This window comes from Rattus rattus, chromosome 14 (genome assembly GCF_011064425.1).
Source record: "Rattus rattus isolate New Zealand chromosome 14, Rrattus_CSIRO_v1, whole genome shotgun sequence".
Classification (NCBI taxonomy): Eukaryota; Metazoa; Chordata; class Mammalia; order Rodentia; family Muridae; genus Rattus; species Rattus rattus.
In genome coordinates, this window is record NC_046167.1 from 5,346,001 (window position 1) to 5,363,999 (window position 17,999).

The following is a 17,999-nucleotide window of genomic DNA, read 5'->3' on the forward strand; positions in this document are numbered from 1 at the left end:
GCTACAGACACGCCGAAATCCGTCCCCAAATGGCGGCTTCTGCAGCCTGCTGCAAAGATGAGGGGGATCGGCCTGCCCGCATTGCCCCAGGCTAGCCACTTTCGCTTCCCCGGGATCAGAGAAACGCTTGCGCCCTTGAGCCCTCGAGTCCCTGCGCCCCTGTCCCCGGCTCTACGACCCACGTAGAGGACAAGTGTCTCTTTGGACGATCCTTCGCAGAGAGCACGAGATGCCCTGCCTCTGTCACCCTCGCCCGCTCCACCCTGCCATCAGGGCGCCCACCCAGGAGATGGACGCGCTCAAAGCGAGCAAGCCATCCTCCAGGTCCTGGTCACCTGCGGGGACAATCTGTTAGTAACTTTGCTTCAAATCCATCCAACAAAACCCGGACTTCAAGCTCCAAGGATACCTCCTTGGAGAAGAGGCAATGGCTTTGCAACGACGGCGTGCAGAGAGGAGGGGACAAAGGGGTGATTTCATGCAGCGTTGGGGTAAAGGGGTCCACCCGGGAGTCCGGTCCGCGCCCTGACGGCCGCGCGGTCCGCAGCTGTGGACAGCTTCAGAGAGAAGGCGGGGTCCCGAGGCTGCAGCGCCGCGGCTCTGGACGCCCGTCGCCCCGGAGCTCCGGTTCGGCAAGCCCTCAGGGTCCACGGGCCTCCGGAGCCCGGCCCGGCCTGAGGAGCTCGCATTCAAATTTGGCGGGAGCGGCGTCCTCGGAGTTGGGGGCGGCGCGAGGCGAGCGGCGCACGCGCAAAATGGCCTCCCGGGTCTTCGCGGCCTGCGCTCGTTTGCCGGCTCGTGCGAGGGGAGAGGCGGAGCGCGGCCGGGCTCGAACCCAGAGCTTGCTCTGCGGCTCAAGGACAAGACGGAAGAAAGGGACGGACTGAGGGACGCTGCCTCTAACCTGCCCCTGAGGTGGAACGCGGCGCTGGCGTCTCAACGAAGCCGTCTCCTCAGGCATCCCACGCCTCTCCTCGGAACTGCAGGCTCCTTTTTTGGACCGGTGTGACAATCCGGACAATCGCTCTGGTCCCCGGCTTTATTTTCTGCAACTGGTTTGCTTCTGTTGAAATATCTTCCCCTGTTTCTCGGTCCTTTTGACGGAAGACTGCCGCAATCTTTTGTCCCAATTTTCGACGTGTTTCCCTTGTACCAAGATCCATAGCTATCTAAGTCAAGGCACTCCTGCCAGCTTGGCTTCTACCTGATTTAAAACCGAGTTGGAGATCGTCCAACTGCACAAACCTTAAAATTTAAAGTTGGGGTTTATGATGGCCCCAAATTAATAGCAAGCAGGGATGTTTTTATTGACGCGTAGGTGACTGAAAGAACGGCAGCTTTTTTTTTTTTTTTTAAAAAGTTCTGATAATCTCTGGAAGTAGATTTTTGTGGCAAGGGTCAGAGAAAAGGGAATTTAATTCAGAAATTTTTATTGGGTGTTTTACTATTTATTCAAGGGGCTAAGTGAGATTCCAATGAACTTCCCACTTGTACGTTTTCAGAAATCCTATAATGATCCGGGAGTGACAGATGAGTCGGGCTTGGTGAAGACAGTTTTAGGGAGTTCTTCGTGTGACAAATACCTCCAGAAATTACACACCAAGAAAAAGAAACTGATGCAAATAAAGGAAATCCGTTTTAGGAACCAAAAGAAAAAAACGTTTTAAAAATTAACTGCGGAAACAGGAAACACTCGACTGTGTAAACATTTTTCAGAGACTTTCATAATCAAAGCTGGGTGATCTTGAGATTTGCAGGGCGATTCTCTGGTTCAAGGACTCCTCTGGACTGTTTCTCAGCAGGATTACTGGAGGCTGGAATGTGTGATAACTTGTTTCTCTTCCTTACATAAAACCTGATCCTATAGCCCCACTTGGGAACAAGGGATTGGGGGCAGGGGTGCGGTTGTTGCAGAAGTCGGGATTGGGGGTGTGGTTTTGGAAATAACCACCTGTTGTACTGTTCATTTTATACAAGAAGATAACTTCCCTGAGTTATATATATTCTAAGACCTTTAAATTAGAGCTGGGATCCATGTTCCACTTAATTAGGTGTATTAAAGGGACGAGCACTTTTTGAGAAGGGTTTTGTGTGTGGCTACAAGACTCACACGATGAAAATAGTTACTTTAAATATAATTTGACTACCAGCCTTTTCTTTCAATCTCTCCTGTAAGCACTATATACGAACTTCTGTTATTCCTGGTGCAGTGGGAGGGAAAGTGTCTTAAATTTTTTGAACACAAAGAGAAAAGTGAAACAACTTTCTTTCCCCCCAGGATCCTGATTGGGTTTCTGGTGCAAGGCGCTCCTGAATCCTGAGTCCTAGACGGCATGTAAAAAAGGATTGCTTTCTTGCTGGTCTGTACAAGGAGAAGGATTTCATGTGGGCATTTAAAGGTTTCAAACAAAATTGTTCTTGATAGGCCCACACAACAAGCACAGTGAAATGAAAGATATCACAAACAGTTTAATTCCAACCCTGGGGAAACAAGATGAAGGAAAGTTTTGCTTTTGTTGTATTTTAGTTCCAGAGAGCCTAACATCTGAATGTGGGCACATGGAAATGAAGCAATGTGCTTAACTAGTTAAGTCAGCTGAAAGGCAACCCCTTTCTACTCAGGGCAATTAGCGGCTGGCAATTTAGGAGGTAAAAGTACTTGTAAAGTGTTCTGCATGTGTAAAGCAAGATAGATCACTATTTACACAACAGCAGTCAGGCCCCATTTCTCTTTCTACCTTTAAGCTAAGTATCTGTGGGATCAATTTGGGCATTTTCTGTAGACCACTTGGTTATTATCTTTGTATTCTAGGATGCTAGAATACCTTTGGGAGTGAAAGTCAAACTTTAAAGCCTACTTTTTGTGTACCCTAAATGGTAAATTACAAACTCAGGATATTCGATAGGGGCTCCCTTAAAAAAAAATCTTTGAAGATAAGTGGGAAGTTAGAAAAGGTTTTAAACCTAAACAAAGAGCAGCAATGACTGGTCATTTAAGAAGCAAACCACAATGTATCTTTCTGTTGTTTTATTAAAAGACAAATTTTGACTGAAATATCCTTTAAGCTTAAGCAATTTTCAAATTGAGTAAGGGTAAAAAGCCTCCTCCCAGATACAATAAATGGAAATGTTTTCAAGTATGGTGACACACTGCTTAGTAACCCTCTGAGGCTTTAACAAAAGCACTCAGAAGTAAGTCCATCATAGAGGGTGAGATGTCTTTTGTCTTAGATAACGCTGTGAAAACCTCGAGAAAAGTCTAGAAAAATGAGTTAAATTCACCAAAATTGGTAAACATTGGTAACTTTTGCTTCAAAGATTGTAAATAAACAGATACTCCTTTCATTGGGCTTCCAAGCAATGTACAACAAAGCAATTACTGACAACATCATTTGACAACAATTATGCTCCTTAGGTGTTAGCTCTTACAGTCTACAGGGTTCCCAAAACTTCTGCACATTGTGCTTTTCATAGCAGAATTTTAATTAAAGATCATAGCTATTTTCTAAATGAATATCCTTTTATTGAATTTTCCCAATTAAAAATGAAATTCAATTTTACATCTATAATTAGAAATGACACACACACAATGGGACTGTACAAATTTAGATCAAAATAAAAATATATGTATTTTGTGGCTTCATAAAACATTTACTAAATCTTTAAAGAAAGCAGAAGTAACAGCAATATATGTAAAAGTAATGATTTAATGGCTATGAGCAAGACAAAGCAATAGAATTGTGCTTCTTTTGCAGACTGCAGACCGTGAAATGCTTAGCTACAGGGTCCATACAAACATGAAGAAACGTCCTCACAGATAACTGGTGGCTGATAAACACACGTTAAGTTCGACCAAAGCAAACTGAGACTTGGTAGGGTCATTCATATTTTAAATTCAACATGTTTGCTCTATTTAAAAATACCTGTAGAAACTCATAGTAAATTGCTTCTATTTCCAGATATTACAGAGAAGGCAGATTCCTTTAACTATGAAAACAACTCTTAAATTTGAAATTACTATTGTGCCACACACACTAACATAAAGTTGTAGATAAAATGTTTTACTTCAGCAACTAACTGGCTGACTTTAAAATCTATTTTAGAAGTCCACTGATAAATAGTATTTAAAGACACATTAGTTCTATTTTAACCAATTGAAAATTAAAACACTGTTTCCATTTGCCTTGGTTAAAATTTTTCCTTACTGCAACATTAATTCTGAAAGTCTTATTGGAGAAAAGCCAGAGCTATGAAGATCTGCCATTTGCTTCTCAGTGGAAAAGACTCTGGAACTAGCCATCAACATTAAAACAATTCTGTGCTGGTGTCAAGCCTCAGCATAGGGTGCACTGTGTATCTGCAAAGGTCGAACCCATTTAGAGAAGTTTACAACTTTTTGAATGCATGAAACACAATATTTTCATAGTATTTATAAATATATCATACAATACTGTTTCCTGTTATGTCATATACCAATATGGCATTGTACAATAAGCATAATGCCACCTGATTCTTACAAAAGCGAATCATTTAAACAAGTCAGGAAAATAAACGCTAGTACCCGCTTTTTAGGCATACAGATTGTAAAACAAGTTTCCTTTGATCATTTTGCGTAGCAACAGAGAAGTAAAAATCAAACAGGAATTAAAATGGCTAAATATGCAAGAAATTGTTATTCACAGTGACATGGCTACATAGAATGCAGCATTCTATGCCTATTCTTTCCATTTGCTGAACTTGGAGATAAAAGCACTTGTTTTCTACAGGGTCACCAAACAGCATAACAACAAGAACAACCGAAGAGAATGTAATGTAGGCGTCAGCTGAGAGTAACAAACGATGGCCCACTGTCTGCCCACTGCAGAACACCTCCAGTTCCAAACAGTGGTCACAGTAACCATTTCACATCTTTCCTAACACAGAAAAAACCTTGCCCGCCTTCTCAGAATCCAATTCTTTAGAGAATCTTTCTTTTCAACTTAACATCCATATAAAGTATCCCATCTAGTCCATCTTTTATAGCCAAATTGAATGTCACTACAAAGGAAGCAAACTGGACGACAGTCACATGTATTAGCATCTCTAAGCTGTAATGGATGAAGGTATCTCAAACGGGGTGAAGAATCTTCCCCTTAGTTCTTAACCAGACGAAGTTGCTGATGACCCATTTACTGATGATTTCCGAGGTCTACTGGTAAAGGAAGATTGGTGATTACCACTGGGGCTGTTGCTGGTTCCATTCATGGTACTGGAAATGTGAGGGAACTGTGGGTGAGGAGACTGCACTGGAGTGCTGGGGCTGGGCAAGCAGGAAGAGGTGGAGGGAGCACCTCCCGCTGGGCTGTTGGCCTTGTCGCTCCCAGAGTCACTCTCCAGCTCTCCAGCCGTCATCAGTCCGTCTCTCTGCTGACTCATCTTCATTCTTTTGCAAGTTGGCCGAACTCGGTATTTCAAAGGCAGTGGGCCATTCTACAACATTAAAAGGGAAGAGAAAACCACTCAATTCCCTATTGCACTGGGCCAACGTGGCCTACCTAGGGCAGAGGACTACTTACCCGTCTCCAGGTGTAAATGTAGGCAATGTCCATGAGCGTGTAGTAGTCCTTTAAAGGCTCCTCTTCATACATAACGTCAATCTATTGAAGTGAAGGTCAGATATTCAGTGACAAAGGGACAAAGAAAAACACCTGTGTTTTTGTCATCTAAATAGAATCCAAAATGCTTTAAAAAGCATCTTCACCAACCATTTTAAGAGATATATTAATTTTTGACACCAAATTTAAGATTTCTTTGTATTGCTTAAGGTCCAGAATGGAAAATTAAAAAAATTTAAATTTAAAGTCTACATGCAATGACGAGGTAGATACCTGGAAAGTATTAGGTATGTCCATTTTACTCCTGAGGAACTTTCTCAGGTGCATCACCGTCAGTGCTGCTGGGCATCGCAAGTACCTTTTATCATTCACCTAGGAGCACATTCACAAAAGTAACTTGCTTCCAATTCCTAACTTTCAGGTAAAAAAAAAGTTTGAATTGCCTAATATGATAAAAAGGTACTAACAGTCACACCAAAATGCAACTCTCAACTAGCTACATTTTGAATCTAATATTAAAAATACTAAGCAACAAAATCCTAACACAACATGGCCATTTAATAATATCATATAACCCCCTCATAGTCTAAAGGACAGCATGAAATCCAAAGTCCCCTCCCAGGTTTGCAGTACAGAACACACCTCCTCCTTTGGCTTCTCTTTAGTTACTTTCCGATCCGACCTAAAAGAAAGGAAATCACAGTGAAACAAAGCACCTGGTGGGCGTACCACCTAGTGGGCCACACCACCTGTGTGCCTGCCGCACAGCAGCCTGGGAGCACTCGCCTGTTTGGGTGGAAGAACTCGATAGACAAGCTTATAATCTCATCGTCAGCTATGACCCGCCGGTCCTCATCCGCAACTTCTCCTCTGTCTTCATTGGAGCCGTTGGCAGCTGCAAAGACATTTCAAAGTCAGTTTTAAAAACAATATTTTACCTATAAGCAGATAGGAGGGATGATTTAAATACAATAATTTAAATAACTGACTAGATTTTCTTCCCCAGGTAAATGTCTTTTGCCCCAAAGCTTACCATCTGCTGAAGGGTGAGCTGCATAGAAGTCTCTTCTCCTCTTCATCTCATCTGGGGTATGTGGGAAGGTAAAGGGAGACATTGGTTATAGTAGGCAAAATCAACAGTTTAAAAAAATTCATTGAATGGCTTTACTCACTTTTGAAAAGCCCTGGAACTAATTTGTATACAATATCTTGAAGAGTTTTGTCTGACCTGAAAAAGTAAGAATCAATTAATAAGGCAAACCTAGAACTGATCCTGTGTTCTGGGTACTGTGGGTGTTGGGGAGTTTCTTGGCTGTGACTGAGGGTAAAAGCACTGAGGAGAAAGCCCAAGGAGGGCTCTGCAGCTGTTCTCAACCCTGCTGATACCCTCTTCAGTAATTAACTCTTCACATCCAAGAGTCAAGAGAGGTAGGCCTTTCACAAGGTAACAAAGAATCCTAACTCTCACTAGTAAGAATAAAGAACATGGAAGTGTAAAAAAAAACAAAACAAAACAAAACAAAACACTACTCATTTGTCATGAAGTCAATAAAGCTATGCACAAGAAAGGGAAACTAATTCAATTTTAAAGGACAGACACCTTTAAAATACTGGAATAAAACCAAACTTTGTCTAAACACAGTCATTAAAATAACAAGAAATTAAAGTTCTCCCCCCTCCCCTCCCCATACAGCACAGGTCAGGAATAAACTTCCGGCAAAGCAAAACCAGGGATGGCAGTGACTACACCCCCCCAGCACTCTCCTACCTTATATTCAGTAGTGGTCGAGTCTTGTGAACTTGGACATCACAAATAGGACAATACTTGCTGGTCTCCAAGTAACGCACAATACATGTTTTACAGACTAGAAATAGGAAGATAAAAAGGTTGTGTGAGTTTAGAAAGTTTATAATGTCGGAACTGAAAATTCAAGGATGGGAAATGAAGAAGAAGGTATTTCTGAAAACTAAAAAAGTGAAATTCATTAAGACCTTAAAAACTCCACACTGCCTACTTGTAAGAATGCACTACATACATAAGAAAGGAGATCTCACAATGTGTACTAACATTCCCAAGGAATGTGGGAATGTTGGTAGTTTTAATGGTCAGGATGAGCAGTGAAGCATACAGACACAAGAAGGCTAACATTGTGTACTTACAGGAATGTAGACATTCTATTATGGTAGTGGCATCAATGAAGTACCCTCCACACAGGACACACATTAGGTGGGGATTTAGCTCAGTGATCTTGATTCTGGTTGTTCGATGCATTTCTGCTTGATAAAAGACCCTGCAAGACACAAAAAAAGTATTGGCTATAATTCAAGAGAATTGAGATTATCTCCACAACTCCAAGAAACTGTATACCCTGAAACGCTGAGCGGTTCATAAAACTCGTTTAACACTCTACAGCTGGACTCTCCAAACGTTTTCCACAAAAGGAATTTACTAATGAGATCAGAATAACCTCCACTGTTAAATGGTGTAAAAGGATCCAACTAAATTTACTTCTGGCCTCTCAGGCCATTCCTGGAGATGAAAAGGTCTGGGCTGGGGGCTGGGAGCCCAGTGGACTCCGGTCTGTCTCTCCCAGCTGTCCTCAGGCTCCGCAGACACCACGCAGCTCTGCTGCGGCCACCACGAAGCCGCCGCAGATATTTACTAGCCACTAGAGCTTGATCCAAGTCTCCGAATTTACTGTGGCATTTCCTGCGGGACCTCTAGTCAAAAACTTCGTGATCCTTGTTTAGACAGCTCAAGCAACCAGAACCTGGCAGGGCTCGGGCCCCACAAAGGGAAAGCGCTCAGTGAGCCTCCTGCATCCCCGGCATTTCCGGACTGGGTGCCGAGGAAAGAAGCACCTCGTGGGCCTCGGCTGAGGCCTGGGCGCCGCGGACACGAGCGGGATGTGAGGGGCGGATCCCGAGGTGCCCCGGGCTAGGTCTTGTTCCGGATTCGGAACTCGCCTCTGTTGGGGTTTCCATAGCAACTTACACTTACACTTGGCATCCAGCCACCGCTGCAACTCTGCGCGGAGCTGGCCGAGCCCAGCCTCTGCGGGCGTGTGGGGTGGCGGGCGCGGGGGAGGGGCGGGGCGGGGACGCAGGGTGTCGATCCTCGGGTGACGGCCACCAGAGTTCCAACCCCAAAGAGAGTGCACCGGCCATTCCAGACACTCTCCGGGTCTGTTCCGTGACCGTTGGGAAGGAAGAGCTATTTCTCATCTTGCCTTTTTCTGACTGTCCTGTTATCATTCGCTATGTCAGAAATCTTACTTAGAGATCTTTTGAGAATTGCCAACTGTGCACTTAGCCCTGCCCGGCAAGACTGGAGTTGCAGAGGCGTTTATTGCACTGAACTTCTAAGGCTCCCTTCTCTAGAAAGCCTCCAGTAGTTTAGATGAGCCATGCAAAGTGTTTGGAAGGGCTCAATCCAGAAATCTGTTTCTCAAGAGAAGGAGGCGCAAACTTTCATTTGAATAAACTATTCTGGAGACTAGAAAAACTACTTTAGTGGGTGGTATAGTGACAAGGTGCAAAAAGTCAAGAGGCCAGCCCATCCCCAAAGCTAAATGCAGAATAAAGGGGGCTGGGGGGGTGTCTTTTCTCACCTAAGTTCCATACAATACTCACAGATACGTTTTAGAAAACTCGAAGTTGAGACCTGTCAGCAACACCACAGCAGACAGGACTCAGGGAGTCAGTTACCTGTGTGGACGTGGCTGTGGGGATGCAGCCTCACCTACCCTTTTATCCACCACAGAATCTAAACCAAGACTGACCTACACCTGACTCAGCCTCAGAGCTGTCTGCAATGAAAATCCAGGAACTTGCATAATTTTTAACAAAATGCACCTGGGACTTTAATTCTAAGGAAAGCTTAATACAGAAGATGGAAAAACCAACCAGCATACCTCAAGGACTGGAATTAAAAGGGATGAGTACTAAAGATGGCCCAAACCCAGAAAGCTTCTCTGAGAGTGACTTCAACCAGAGAGCGCCTGTGCATTACTAGTTTGAGACTCTGTCAACATTTAGCATGAGCTACAAGGCTGAGAAGCTGTGGATGAAGTTATGCCACTAATAAGGAGCAAGATGTAAATCCAACCGCACTTGGGGATTGAAGACCACTCTTCCCAATTAAAGACAACTCTCCTGTGAAACCACAGCCTCTCCTAGAGAGCCTTGGAAGGAGCCATACCCAGTCCTCACACCACACAGCCTTGCATCCTCTCCGTGTCACCCTACTACAGGAGAGCAAATACCAACCCACAGAGCAGGACCTCAGAGGGCACACCAGTTAGTTCTCTTTGAGCCACTTGACCAAAGTCTCTCAAGTTCACCTTAAATTGGAATTCACGGAACTGCCCTCCCACAGTTGAAAGTAATTTGGCCTACAACCATTCTTAATGCTAATCAATTATCACTTTGTTACTGATACAAACATCAAGAACATCAATTCTTCATCATTTTACCCTATTGGATAATACTGACAATCTCATGAAGACTTCCTAGAATGTTTGGTGAGACTTAGCCTCTTGCACCCCAGAGGTGCACCTCTCGCACAAATCATAAAAATGCAACCAGCACAAAACGCTGAAAATACTCAATAGTAGAAATACAGCTTAGTCAGTTGGAGCTGTCAGTTTGTAGTTGGAGGCCTAACACCAGTGATGTCAAAGTGAAGGAAGACAGAGGCCAGCTCTGATGTTAGCAACCTAAGAAATGCAAATGAACTCCATAATCCCACTGGGGGCTCACAGCACAAATGCAAGTGTGGGTGACTTTGGAGGTGACTTGACTGATGGGGAGAACTTTGCCCATTTGGACACAACATACATTCAAGAGCTCAGTGGTAGATTGTCAATGGACTTATCAAATATATCCGAATGCTTACATGCCTTACAAAAGTTTGTATGTGGTATCTGAGTGTCTACACATGCACACACAATCTTTTACATAGTTTTAAAGATATTATTACAATAGTATAATTTGCCCTCGTAGATTATTTCAAATATTTCCCTTTCATAGAAGACATGGAAAAAATACAATTTACTATAGATTATAAACACAGTATATATAATAATTTTACAAAAAAAAACCAACCTCGATTAATTCTCCTTAATCTCACTAGTCTACTTAAGACCCAAATGTTACTACATAGTCTCAGAACTCATGCTGTCCACATTTTTACATCCTCTAGTATCAAGTCTTTACTACGTTTTACAACATGTTCCCAAAGGTTGGGGAGAGCTCCTTTAAAAGTAGCTTGAATTACCATCACACATCTGCATTTGGGTAAATATGCCCGGAATTTTGTCTACTTTAAGAGAAGGGGTTAATGCTCAATTCTCTTTCAGATATTGAACCGTGACCACTAAGCCCACTAAATCCTTTTATTGCAATTGGGAATGATCAAAGTCTCTCTCCTTGTTTATTTCCAATTATTAACTGTAAAGCTCTGGGGAAAAGATCATGCCCCAGCGCTGTCAAGTCCAAATGACTACGTAAACATAAGCAATCAACGCGTTAGTGCTCCTTCCCCGAAGCATCCCCTTAACTACATGACCTATTCTGACATTGAGCAAAATCTATAAAATGCAATGGACCCAAGTCTCAGCTCATCCCACAGCAAAGAGGAAAGTTGTAGTTGTCTTCAAGGGAAAAGAAGAAAAAAAGGAGGGGGGAGAAAGCTTCAGCAAGGCTAACGTCCAGTCACCGTCTTCACTCCAAAACAAAGCTCTAAATTTGAAATGCCCACCTCCCAAAGAGCTTGCCCCAAGTACGCATGGAACCTCTGTCCACGACTCCCAACAAATACCACCTTGAAAACTTTACCCTTTTCAACACAAATGCACAAGACCTTGGAAACAACTGGGAACCGCCATCTTACCAGCCATCCAATTTCACACAAGTGTCCCTCCAACTTAAGTTAATAACATTTTTGTCGGGGCTCCCCCCAGCCTAACACCCACCTCGTCGGGATCGCTGTCCCCCACAGTACCCATCCCTATAAAATGGGGGCGTTCCCTGGAGGTTCAAAGACCTCCAGAGCCCTTTCTTCGGGAGAGGAGGGAAGCCACTGGACCCAGGCAGCGCCCGATCTCAGGATCCCGTACCCTTTTCAGCAAAGTCTACCTCTCAACAAAGGGCGCAGCGGCCGCGGGAGCCGCTCAGGCTGGAGACACAAGTGCTGCTCTCGGGGACCATGTGCGGCGCGAGGGTGCCGGGGGGCGCTCGGGGGAGCGGGGAACTAAAACGTGGGGCGGCGCGGCGCGGGCGGCGGCTGGAGCGGCTGGAGCGCGGCCGGGCGGCGCTGGTGCGGGCTGCGGGGCGTCCGGCGCCGCGGGAGGCGGCGGGCGCGCGGGGCGCGGGCGCGGGCGCGGGCCGGTTGCCCACGCTGTCAGCGCCGCCGCCCCCCACTTCCACGCCGCCCCGACCCCCACCAGTCCCCGGCCACGGCCCGTCGGCGCCTCGCCTCCTACGTACCCGGAAAGAGCGGCCGGCGCGAGGCGATCTGAGCGGGCGGAAAAGACAATGAAAGTTAAAAGTCGTTCAGCAGAAAATGAATGCGAGCCAAGCGGCCATCTTGGAGCGAGCTGCCGCCGCCGCTGTCAATGGGCACCGAGCGCGGCCAAGAGCAGCCACGGCCGCCGCGCTCCGCTCATGCCGCTCCCCCGCCGGCCTCCTGCTCGCGCGCTGCGGCCTCCTCCTCCCGCGCGGCCTCCTCCGCCTCCGCGCGGCCTCCGCCGCCGCCTCCTCAGGGCCTCTCCTCCTCCTCGGCGCAGCCGCCGCCTCCCGGCCGCGCTCGGGGGAGGGCGCGCAGAGGGGCCGAGCCGTATTATTCTGCGGGGCTGGGAGGTGTTGCTAAGCCTGCGCGGGGCTCCCTCGCCAACCTCCCCATTGTCTCGCCCGGTCTCTGCCTTTAATACTACGATTATTATTTCAGACTCGCGTGGGGGAGGCGGACGGGCGGGGGGCGCCGAGTGTGCTTGCGGGCGGGGAGGCGGGGGAGGGGAGGAAGGATGAGGAGGGGGAGGGGAGGGTGGAAAAAAATGCACCGCTGAAGGCAGAGTGGAAACTGACACCGGCTCCAAAATGGCTCGGAGTCCGCCCGCCCCCTCCCCCCGCCCCCCGCCGGGTCACGTGCTCCCCTCATTCCTTAAGGGCGGCCTGGGAATTAGTGTCGGTGTAGTCGGGCCCGTGGCCGCCCCCTCCCCTGCGCGCCGCGCGCCCAGCCCCCTCCCCTCGCAGCGCGCGGCGGCCGCGACGGAGGCATTTCTCCACAGCGCCACACGCCGCTCTCCCGGCGCGGCCCGCTCGGCCCCGCACGCCGCCCCGCCCCCCACCATGTCTCCCGCTCGCGGCGCACACGTCCGCGGGGCCCGCCGCCGGGGGCGCCCGGCCGCTACCCCCGGCTCGGCCCCGCCGAACCTGCGCCGAATCCGGCCCGCGGAAACAACAGCGGCCGCCCCGCCCGCTGGCGGCCGGGGAGAGGCGCGCGCGGGTAGCAGCCGAGCTGGCTCCGCGCGCGGGGTCGGGCGGGCCGGGCGCAGGTAACGGGCCGTCCGGGCGGCAAGCACGGCTCCCCGGCACACCTTTCCCGCGGCGCTTAACACGGGCTAAGGCGGCGTCCCTAGCCAGCGCTGGTCGGATGTGCCTTGCACTGGGTCGTCATTCATACACAAACTCCAAACAGAATACCGCCCTTATTGTGGGAATACCACCTTATTTATTCAGGGTACGATACTTTGATAGGGCTTGAAAGCGTTCAAGATAGAAGGAATGCAAGATTAATATTGAAAATTCAAATGCGTAAGAGTTTCCCTCTTAACCATTTCACATGTGTTAAAAAAGTGTCAAAACTGATGGCTGGCATAACTTCAAAAGGGAGCTCTTTTTCTACTGAAAATGACATCCAGCTCGCACGATCGAAGGTCCTGCAGGAGACATGGCGCGTCTGGTTTTCCTCTAGGCTCCTGGGTCATCAGCTTCCCCAAGTTACAACTGAGTTGCTCTTTCCAGGCTTTTTGAAGCATCCTTAAGTTTCCCCACCAAGTCCTAAAAGATGTATAACTCATGTCACAACTTGGGGATACAAGTAAGGAAGCACCCAACTTTGAAGCAGCTGCATGAAAGAAAGTCGGAAGAACACCTAAGGAGTCTAAGGGATTTTAACCGCTGGCAAATCACTTTCAAAAGAAGCGCTTCTCCTACTGGATCTTGTCTTCCAATCAGCTATTCAAGTTCTAATTAAAAGAGAATTTCTAACAGATTTTTTTTTTTTGCAGGCAGAGAATATCTAAATCATGTCTCAACTTCTCTAAGGAAGGTTATTCACACATTTTCTAATTGTTTAAAGTTTTACTTATATTTACTCTGAAATGACTACAGATGTCTTTGAAACATTCAATTTCATCCAAATTTTTAGGGATGCTCTTCATTTTACTTAATTGGTAAGAAATTCGTTGTCATATCCATCAATCAACGGGGAGTTTAATTTCTTCAGGTTTACACTGACGGTATTAAGAGTTTTATGAGCTTATGTGTACTTTCCCTCTATAGGTAATTTTTTTTGCTTAAAGCTTTGAAAGTTTAATTTGTGAAAGGCATTTTTAAATCCGTGCTCTCACTCTTGCTCAGGTTTATTGAATCAGATGCATGATGAAATGAAGTGTGCTGAGTTTGAACATTAAAAAGTTATTTTAAATTACAGAAACCAGCAAATACAGGCTACTGGAGACCTTACTAAATTACTTTTAAAAGTGAAGTCCATGTTAAATGTCTGTTTTCCATTCTCCCTTTGCCATTAAATCCTGAACCAACCTTCATTATCTGATGATGGGAAGATTATATTTTAAAGTTTCCATAACAGTTTTCAAACCCCCATTGAAAGAAACGTTAAAGCTCCTAATACTGTACCTGTAACTGTTCCATGCTGCAACTAAAACTAATCTCTGGGTAGGATTGGGAATCACTGTTCTATGGAAGAAAAAAAATGTTTATTTATAGAAAGGAAATTAAAAATTTATTACACATAATTTTTAGACAAAAATCTATACATACCTCTACATTTAAGGTCACTAAATATCCAGGTCGACACATCTTATGAAGTTGGTTGGTCTAAAACAACACAAAACACCAGTCTTTACCTCTAACCTAAAGGAAGCCCCTCTAAATCCCTCTACAGAAGAGCTTGTTATCTTTACCTTTATCTGATATTCCAATCGCCAGGAAACATCAGTTATATGAGGGAGAGATCTACCTATACTGAAAGACAATGGTGATTTTGTTGTATCCACAGAAAAACCTTCAGTATCTATCTACTCAATTCTCTCTTAACTGGTCACTGTGAACGTAAGGATTGTTGACCTTCATCTTCAAGTGCAAAAGTAAAAACAGCCTACGAAGACTATGCCAGGCTCCACTTTTAAGAAAACACTAGCTTAAGTTCAATTGTTCCCTTGCCCCGTGGCCCTTTATTTTGGGTCAGGATGCCAAACTTTTTGGCCCTGTTTTGTTTCCCATCAATACACTCCATTCATTACCCACAAGTGAAAAGTGCCCCAGCTTGACACCTAATACAGTACCTACCTTCCCAGTAGGATTTCTAGAGAATTCTTATTATTCTGGAGAAGGGGAAAGAAAAGGAAAGAAAACACATTTTTGCAAACAGCAGGAAAAAAAAGGGGGGGGTACTAATTGTTCATTTAAAAGTTTAAAGTAAGTAACCTGATACTCCGTGCAAAACAGTTCTATTCGCTCTCGGTCAAATTTACAGTCTTCTAAATAAGTGCTGGAGGGGTTGGGGAAATAAACGGAGGTTTAGTCTCTATCTTTAAAAACTGAAATTACAATCACAAAGATACCATTTAAAAATAAATGGGTATTTAAATAAAGCCTGTACCTTAGAGTAGACTTGTCAACTCCGTGCTTTCCTGCCTCCAATATGTAAGTTGCAGCTGCTGCATGACAATGCTTTAAAACCACTGGGTCGACATGTTTCAAGTCTGGGTGATCTAAAATAAAGTAATTGCTAAAGATTACAAATTCTTTAGACCCCTGTTCCTAAGAGGAATATTTTAGTTTTGGTAAAACTACCCTTTTAGAAAAGATAACAAAAATTCAATTGTAAATGGATGAGAGGAGCAAGGTCAATTGCAAAACAATAAAGAGAATAGATCAATAATCTGCTGTCAATCTCTTTTCAATTATCTTCTTTTATTTCGTCTTAATATTTAAAAAAAAACCTCAAAGAAAGGGAGTAGTGGTTGCTGGGTGGACTGAAAAGCAAAGGAGAAACTGAAGGTAGTTTACACAGTGTAAATTTCAAAATGAACAACTTTCAAAAGATGACATTTTAGAGTAATTGGCTCCGTGAACATAAATACATCAAGGAAACTTGACAGGAGGGCATACATTAGCATGCACAACAGAAATGTCAAAACCTCATTAGTATCTTCAAGTCCCTCCACCCCTACACACACAGCTCCCAGGTGGTGGTTACTATTTTTCTTTTTTCTTTTGGCTTGAAGAATAGCTTCCACTTTCATACTTTTTGTCCAAGTGTCTAGTATGACTAGAGGGACGGGGACCCAAGGAGTTCTGGAATGTGTTGATGGACTTGAGGAAATTATCTAGAAGTGATTTGTCTTAAAGTATGCTCTTAATCCATTATGACAACTGCATTCTGCGACCAGCCGTTTTAAAAGTCTCTCTTCCTGGTAACCGCCGCAGAACAAAACATTATGAAGGTTCTGGGCGAAGAACCTGGGCTTAACACACTGACCGCCTGTGCTGGAGTGATCACAGGATCCGGAGGTGTTGTCTAGGTTGGAAAATGTCAGTGCTATTTGACCCAGCCGTTACTTCGGAAACAGCCCCCTTTCAACCCCCTCTAGCCCAGCCGGGGGAGGCTGAATCATAGGACCTCCCCAGTTGAAGTCCAAATGTCAAAACAGCCGCAGCCTCCAAGGAGGCTGAAAACCCCACACATTTAGGCCACAAACAAGAGTTGAACGCGGCTTTACAAAGGAACAAAGAGACGGGCAGAAAAACCAGGCCAGGAGCGTGGAGCTGGCCGCGTGTAGGTGCCCTGCGGGGGCACAGCGGCGCTCAGGGCCCACTCGGATCCCCACAGTCCGGCCGAGAGCTGGGCGAAGCCCGGGGACTTGCCCGGGCCGGAGCTGTGCCCAAGGCGCCGGGCTGGCGGCTCTGCCGGGCGCCCCTCCGCCCAGGCCGCGGCGGCGGGCGAGCCGCTTACCTAGCGCGGCCTCGTCCGCCCGGGCGTCCAGCAGGCTCTGGAAAGCCGCCCGGAGGAGAAGCGCGAAGGCGTTGGAGTCAAAGGAACCGGGATCCGCCAGCGTCTGGATGCCTCTCTGCACATACTCGGAGAGCTCCATTGTGAGCGCGCCGTGACCTTCGACATGCGCACCACGTGACTCGGGACGCGCGCCCAGCTGATCGGGCGCGCGCACCCGCCGCTGGGCGGCTCGGGGAGGTTCGGCAACGGCTCGGGACGGTTCGGGGAGGTTCGGGCGGTGGCTCGGGGAGGTTCGGGAGGGTTCGGGGGGAAGCTCGGGCGGCGGCTGGGCCTCTCGCTTCAGCCGCCCTGCGGGCCTCGGGCGGGACGCTGCGGCCTTTCCTTCGGTCTCTGAGTAGCTGGCCTCGGCCGCGGCGGCCGCAGACGCCCATTGGACCCGCTTGGCGCTCACCTGGGGCCGCACCAGCTCTGTCCCCACCCGGCCTGGTGCCCGGAGGCGCGGGAATCCGGCCGCCGCGAGTGTGGCTAAAAGCTGGGCTTCGGGACAGCGGGAGACTCAGTGCGTGTATTAACTCGCCAGCCTGACCCACAGCGCTGCCCTTTTGTGAGGCTGAGGACATCTTAAATACACAAGTTTTACCTTGTCTTTGTCACTTCAGGAATATGGCAAAAGATTTCTGCGTGGTGTGCACGAGACACAGGCATAAAGAGCGCGTGTGCGCGCGCCCCGTACTTAACAATTGGGAGATTAATAAATTATTCATGAACGTATTTGACAGGATTATTAAAAAATTTTATGCTGCTGTGAATAAATACCTTTCGAAAGCACTCTGTCATATAAATTCTGTGCTCCTAAACTTACTACGTCCGTGGCGTTAATTACTCAATAGAGTCTTCGTAAATATATACGAGATACTTATCTGAAGTACGGTTAGGAATGGCAAGATCTTTAGTGTAAATGAAATACTTTTTCAGATACTCATAACTTCAAAGACAAATCCTGTATAAAGTTTAACTTCCTCCTTTTTTTTCTACGAAGTTGGTTTAGGAGAACAAGAATAGTTCTTTGTTAAGAAAACCGCGAAGTAAGATACATTAGGCTTTTTTTTTTTTTAAATTAAAGAGTTTGAAAACTAAAAAAA

General features: G+C 46.3%; 1 protein-coding gene across 3 annotated transcripts; it reads right to left on the reverse strand.

The window, feature by feature from the left end:
* Window positions 1–3,013: 3,013 nt before the first annotated feature.
* Bmi1 (BMI1 proto-oncogene, polycomb ring finger) lies at window positions 3,014–17,043 on the reverse strand. 3 transcript variants are annotated; one of them, XM_032884425.1, is made up of 14 exons: window positions 16,858–17,043; window positions 15,502–15,613; window positions 15,327–15,390; window positions 15,189–15,223; window positions 14,517–14,576; window positions 7,755–7,885; window positions 7,363–7,459; window positions 6,767–6,822; window positions 6,628–6,678; window positions 6,381–6,489; window positions 6,237–6,276; window positions 5,868–5,966; window positions 5,556–5,636; window positions 3,014–5,469 (listed from the first exon to the last, which is right to left on the reverse strand). In XM_032884425.1, the coding sequence occupies exons 1-14, from the start codon at window positions 16,994–16,996 to the stop codon at window positions 5,140–5,142; spliced, it is 1,404 nt and encodes a 467-aa protein (XP_032740316.1). In that variant the 5' UTR covers window positions 16,997–17,043; the 3' UTR covers window positions 3,014–5,139. The 3 variants fall into 3 exon arrangements, with proteins under 3 accessions (XP_032740316.1, XP_032740314.1, XP_032740315.1); XM_032884423.1 differs by lacking the exons at window positions 14,517–14,576; window positions 15,189–15,223; window positions 15,327–15,390; window positions 15,502–15,613; window positions 16,858–17,043 and adding an exon at window positions 12,084–12,618; XM_032884424.1 differs by lacking the exons at window positions 14,517–14,576; window positions 15,189–15,223; window positions 15,327–15,390; window positions 15,502–15,613; window positions 16,858–17,043 and adding an exon at window positions 11,733–11,778.
* Window positions 17,044–17,999: the final 956 nt, after the last annotated feature.

Coding starts and splice junctions, on each gene's coding strand:
- Bmi1 (XM_032884425.1), bottom strand. CDS start 16,996: ATGGAGCTCTCCGAGTATGTGCAGAGAGGCATCCAGACGCTGGCGGAT. Junction 7,460..7,754: donor AATAGAATGTCTACATTCCT/GTAAGTACACAA, acceptor TCCTATTTCTAG/TCTGTAAAACATGTATTGTG. Junction 6,277..6,380: donor GAGTTCTTCCACCCAAACAG/GCGAGTGCTCCC, acceptor CCTTTCTTTTAG/GTCGGATCGGAAAGTAACTA.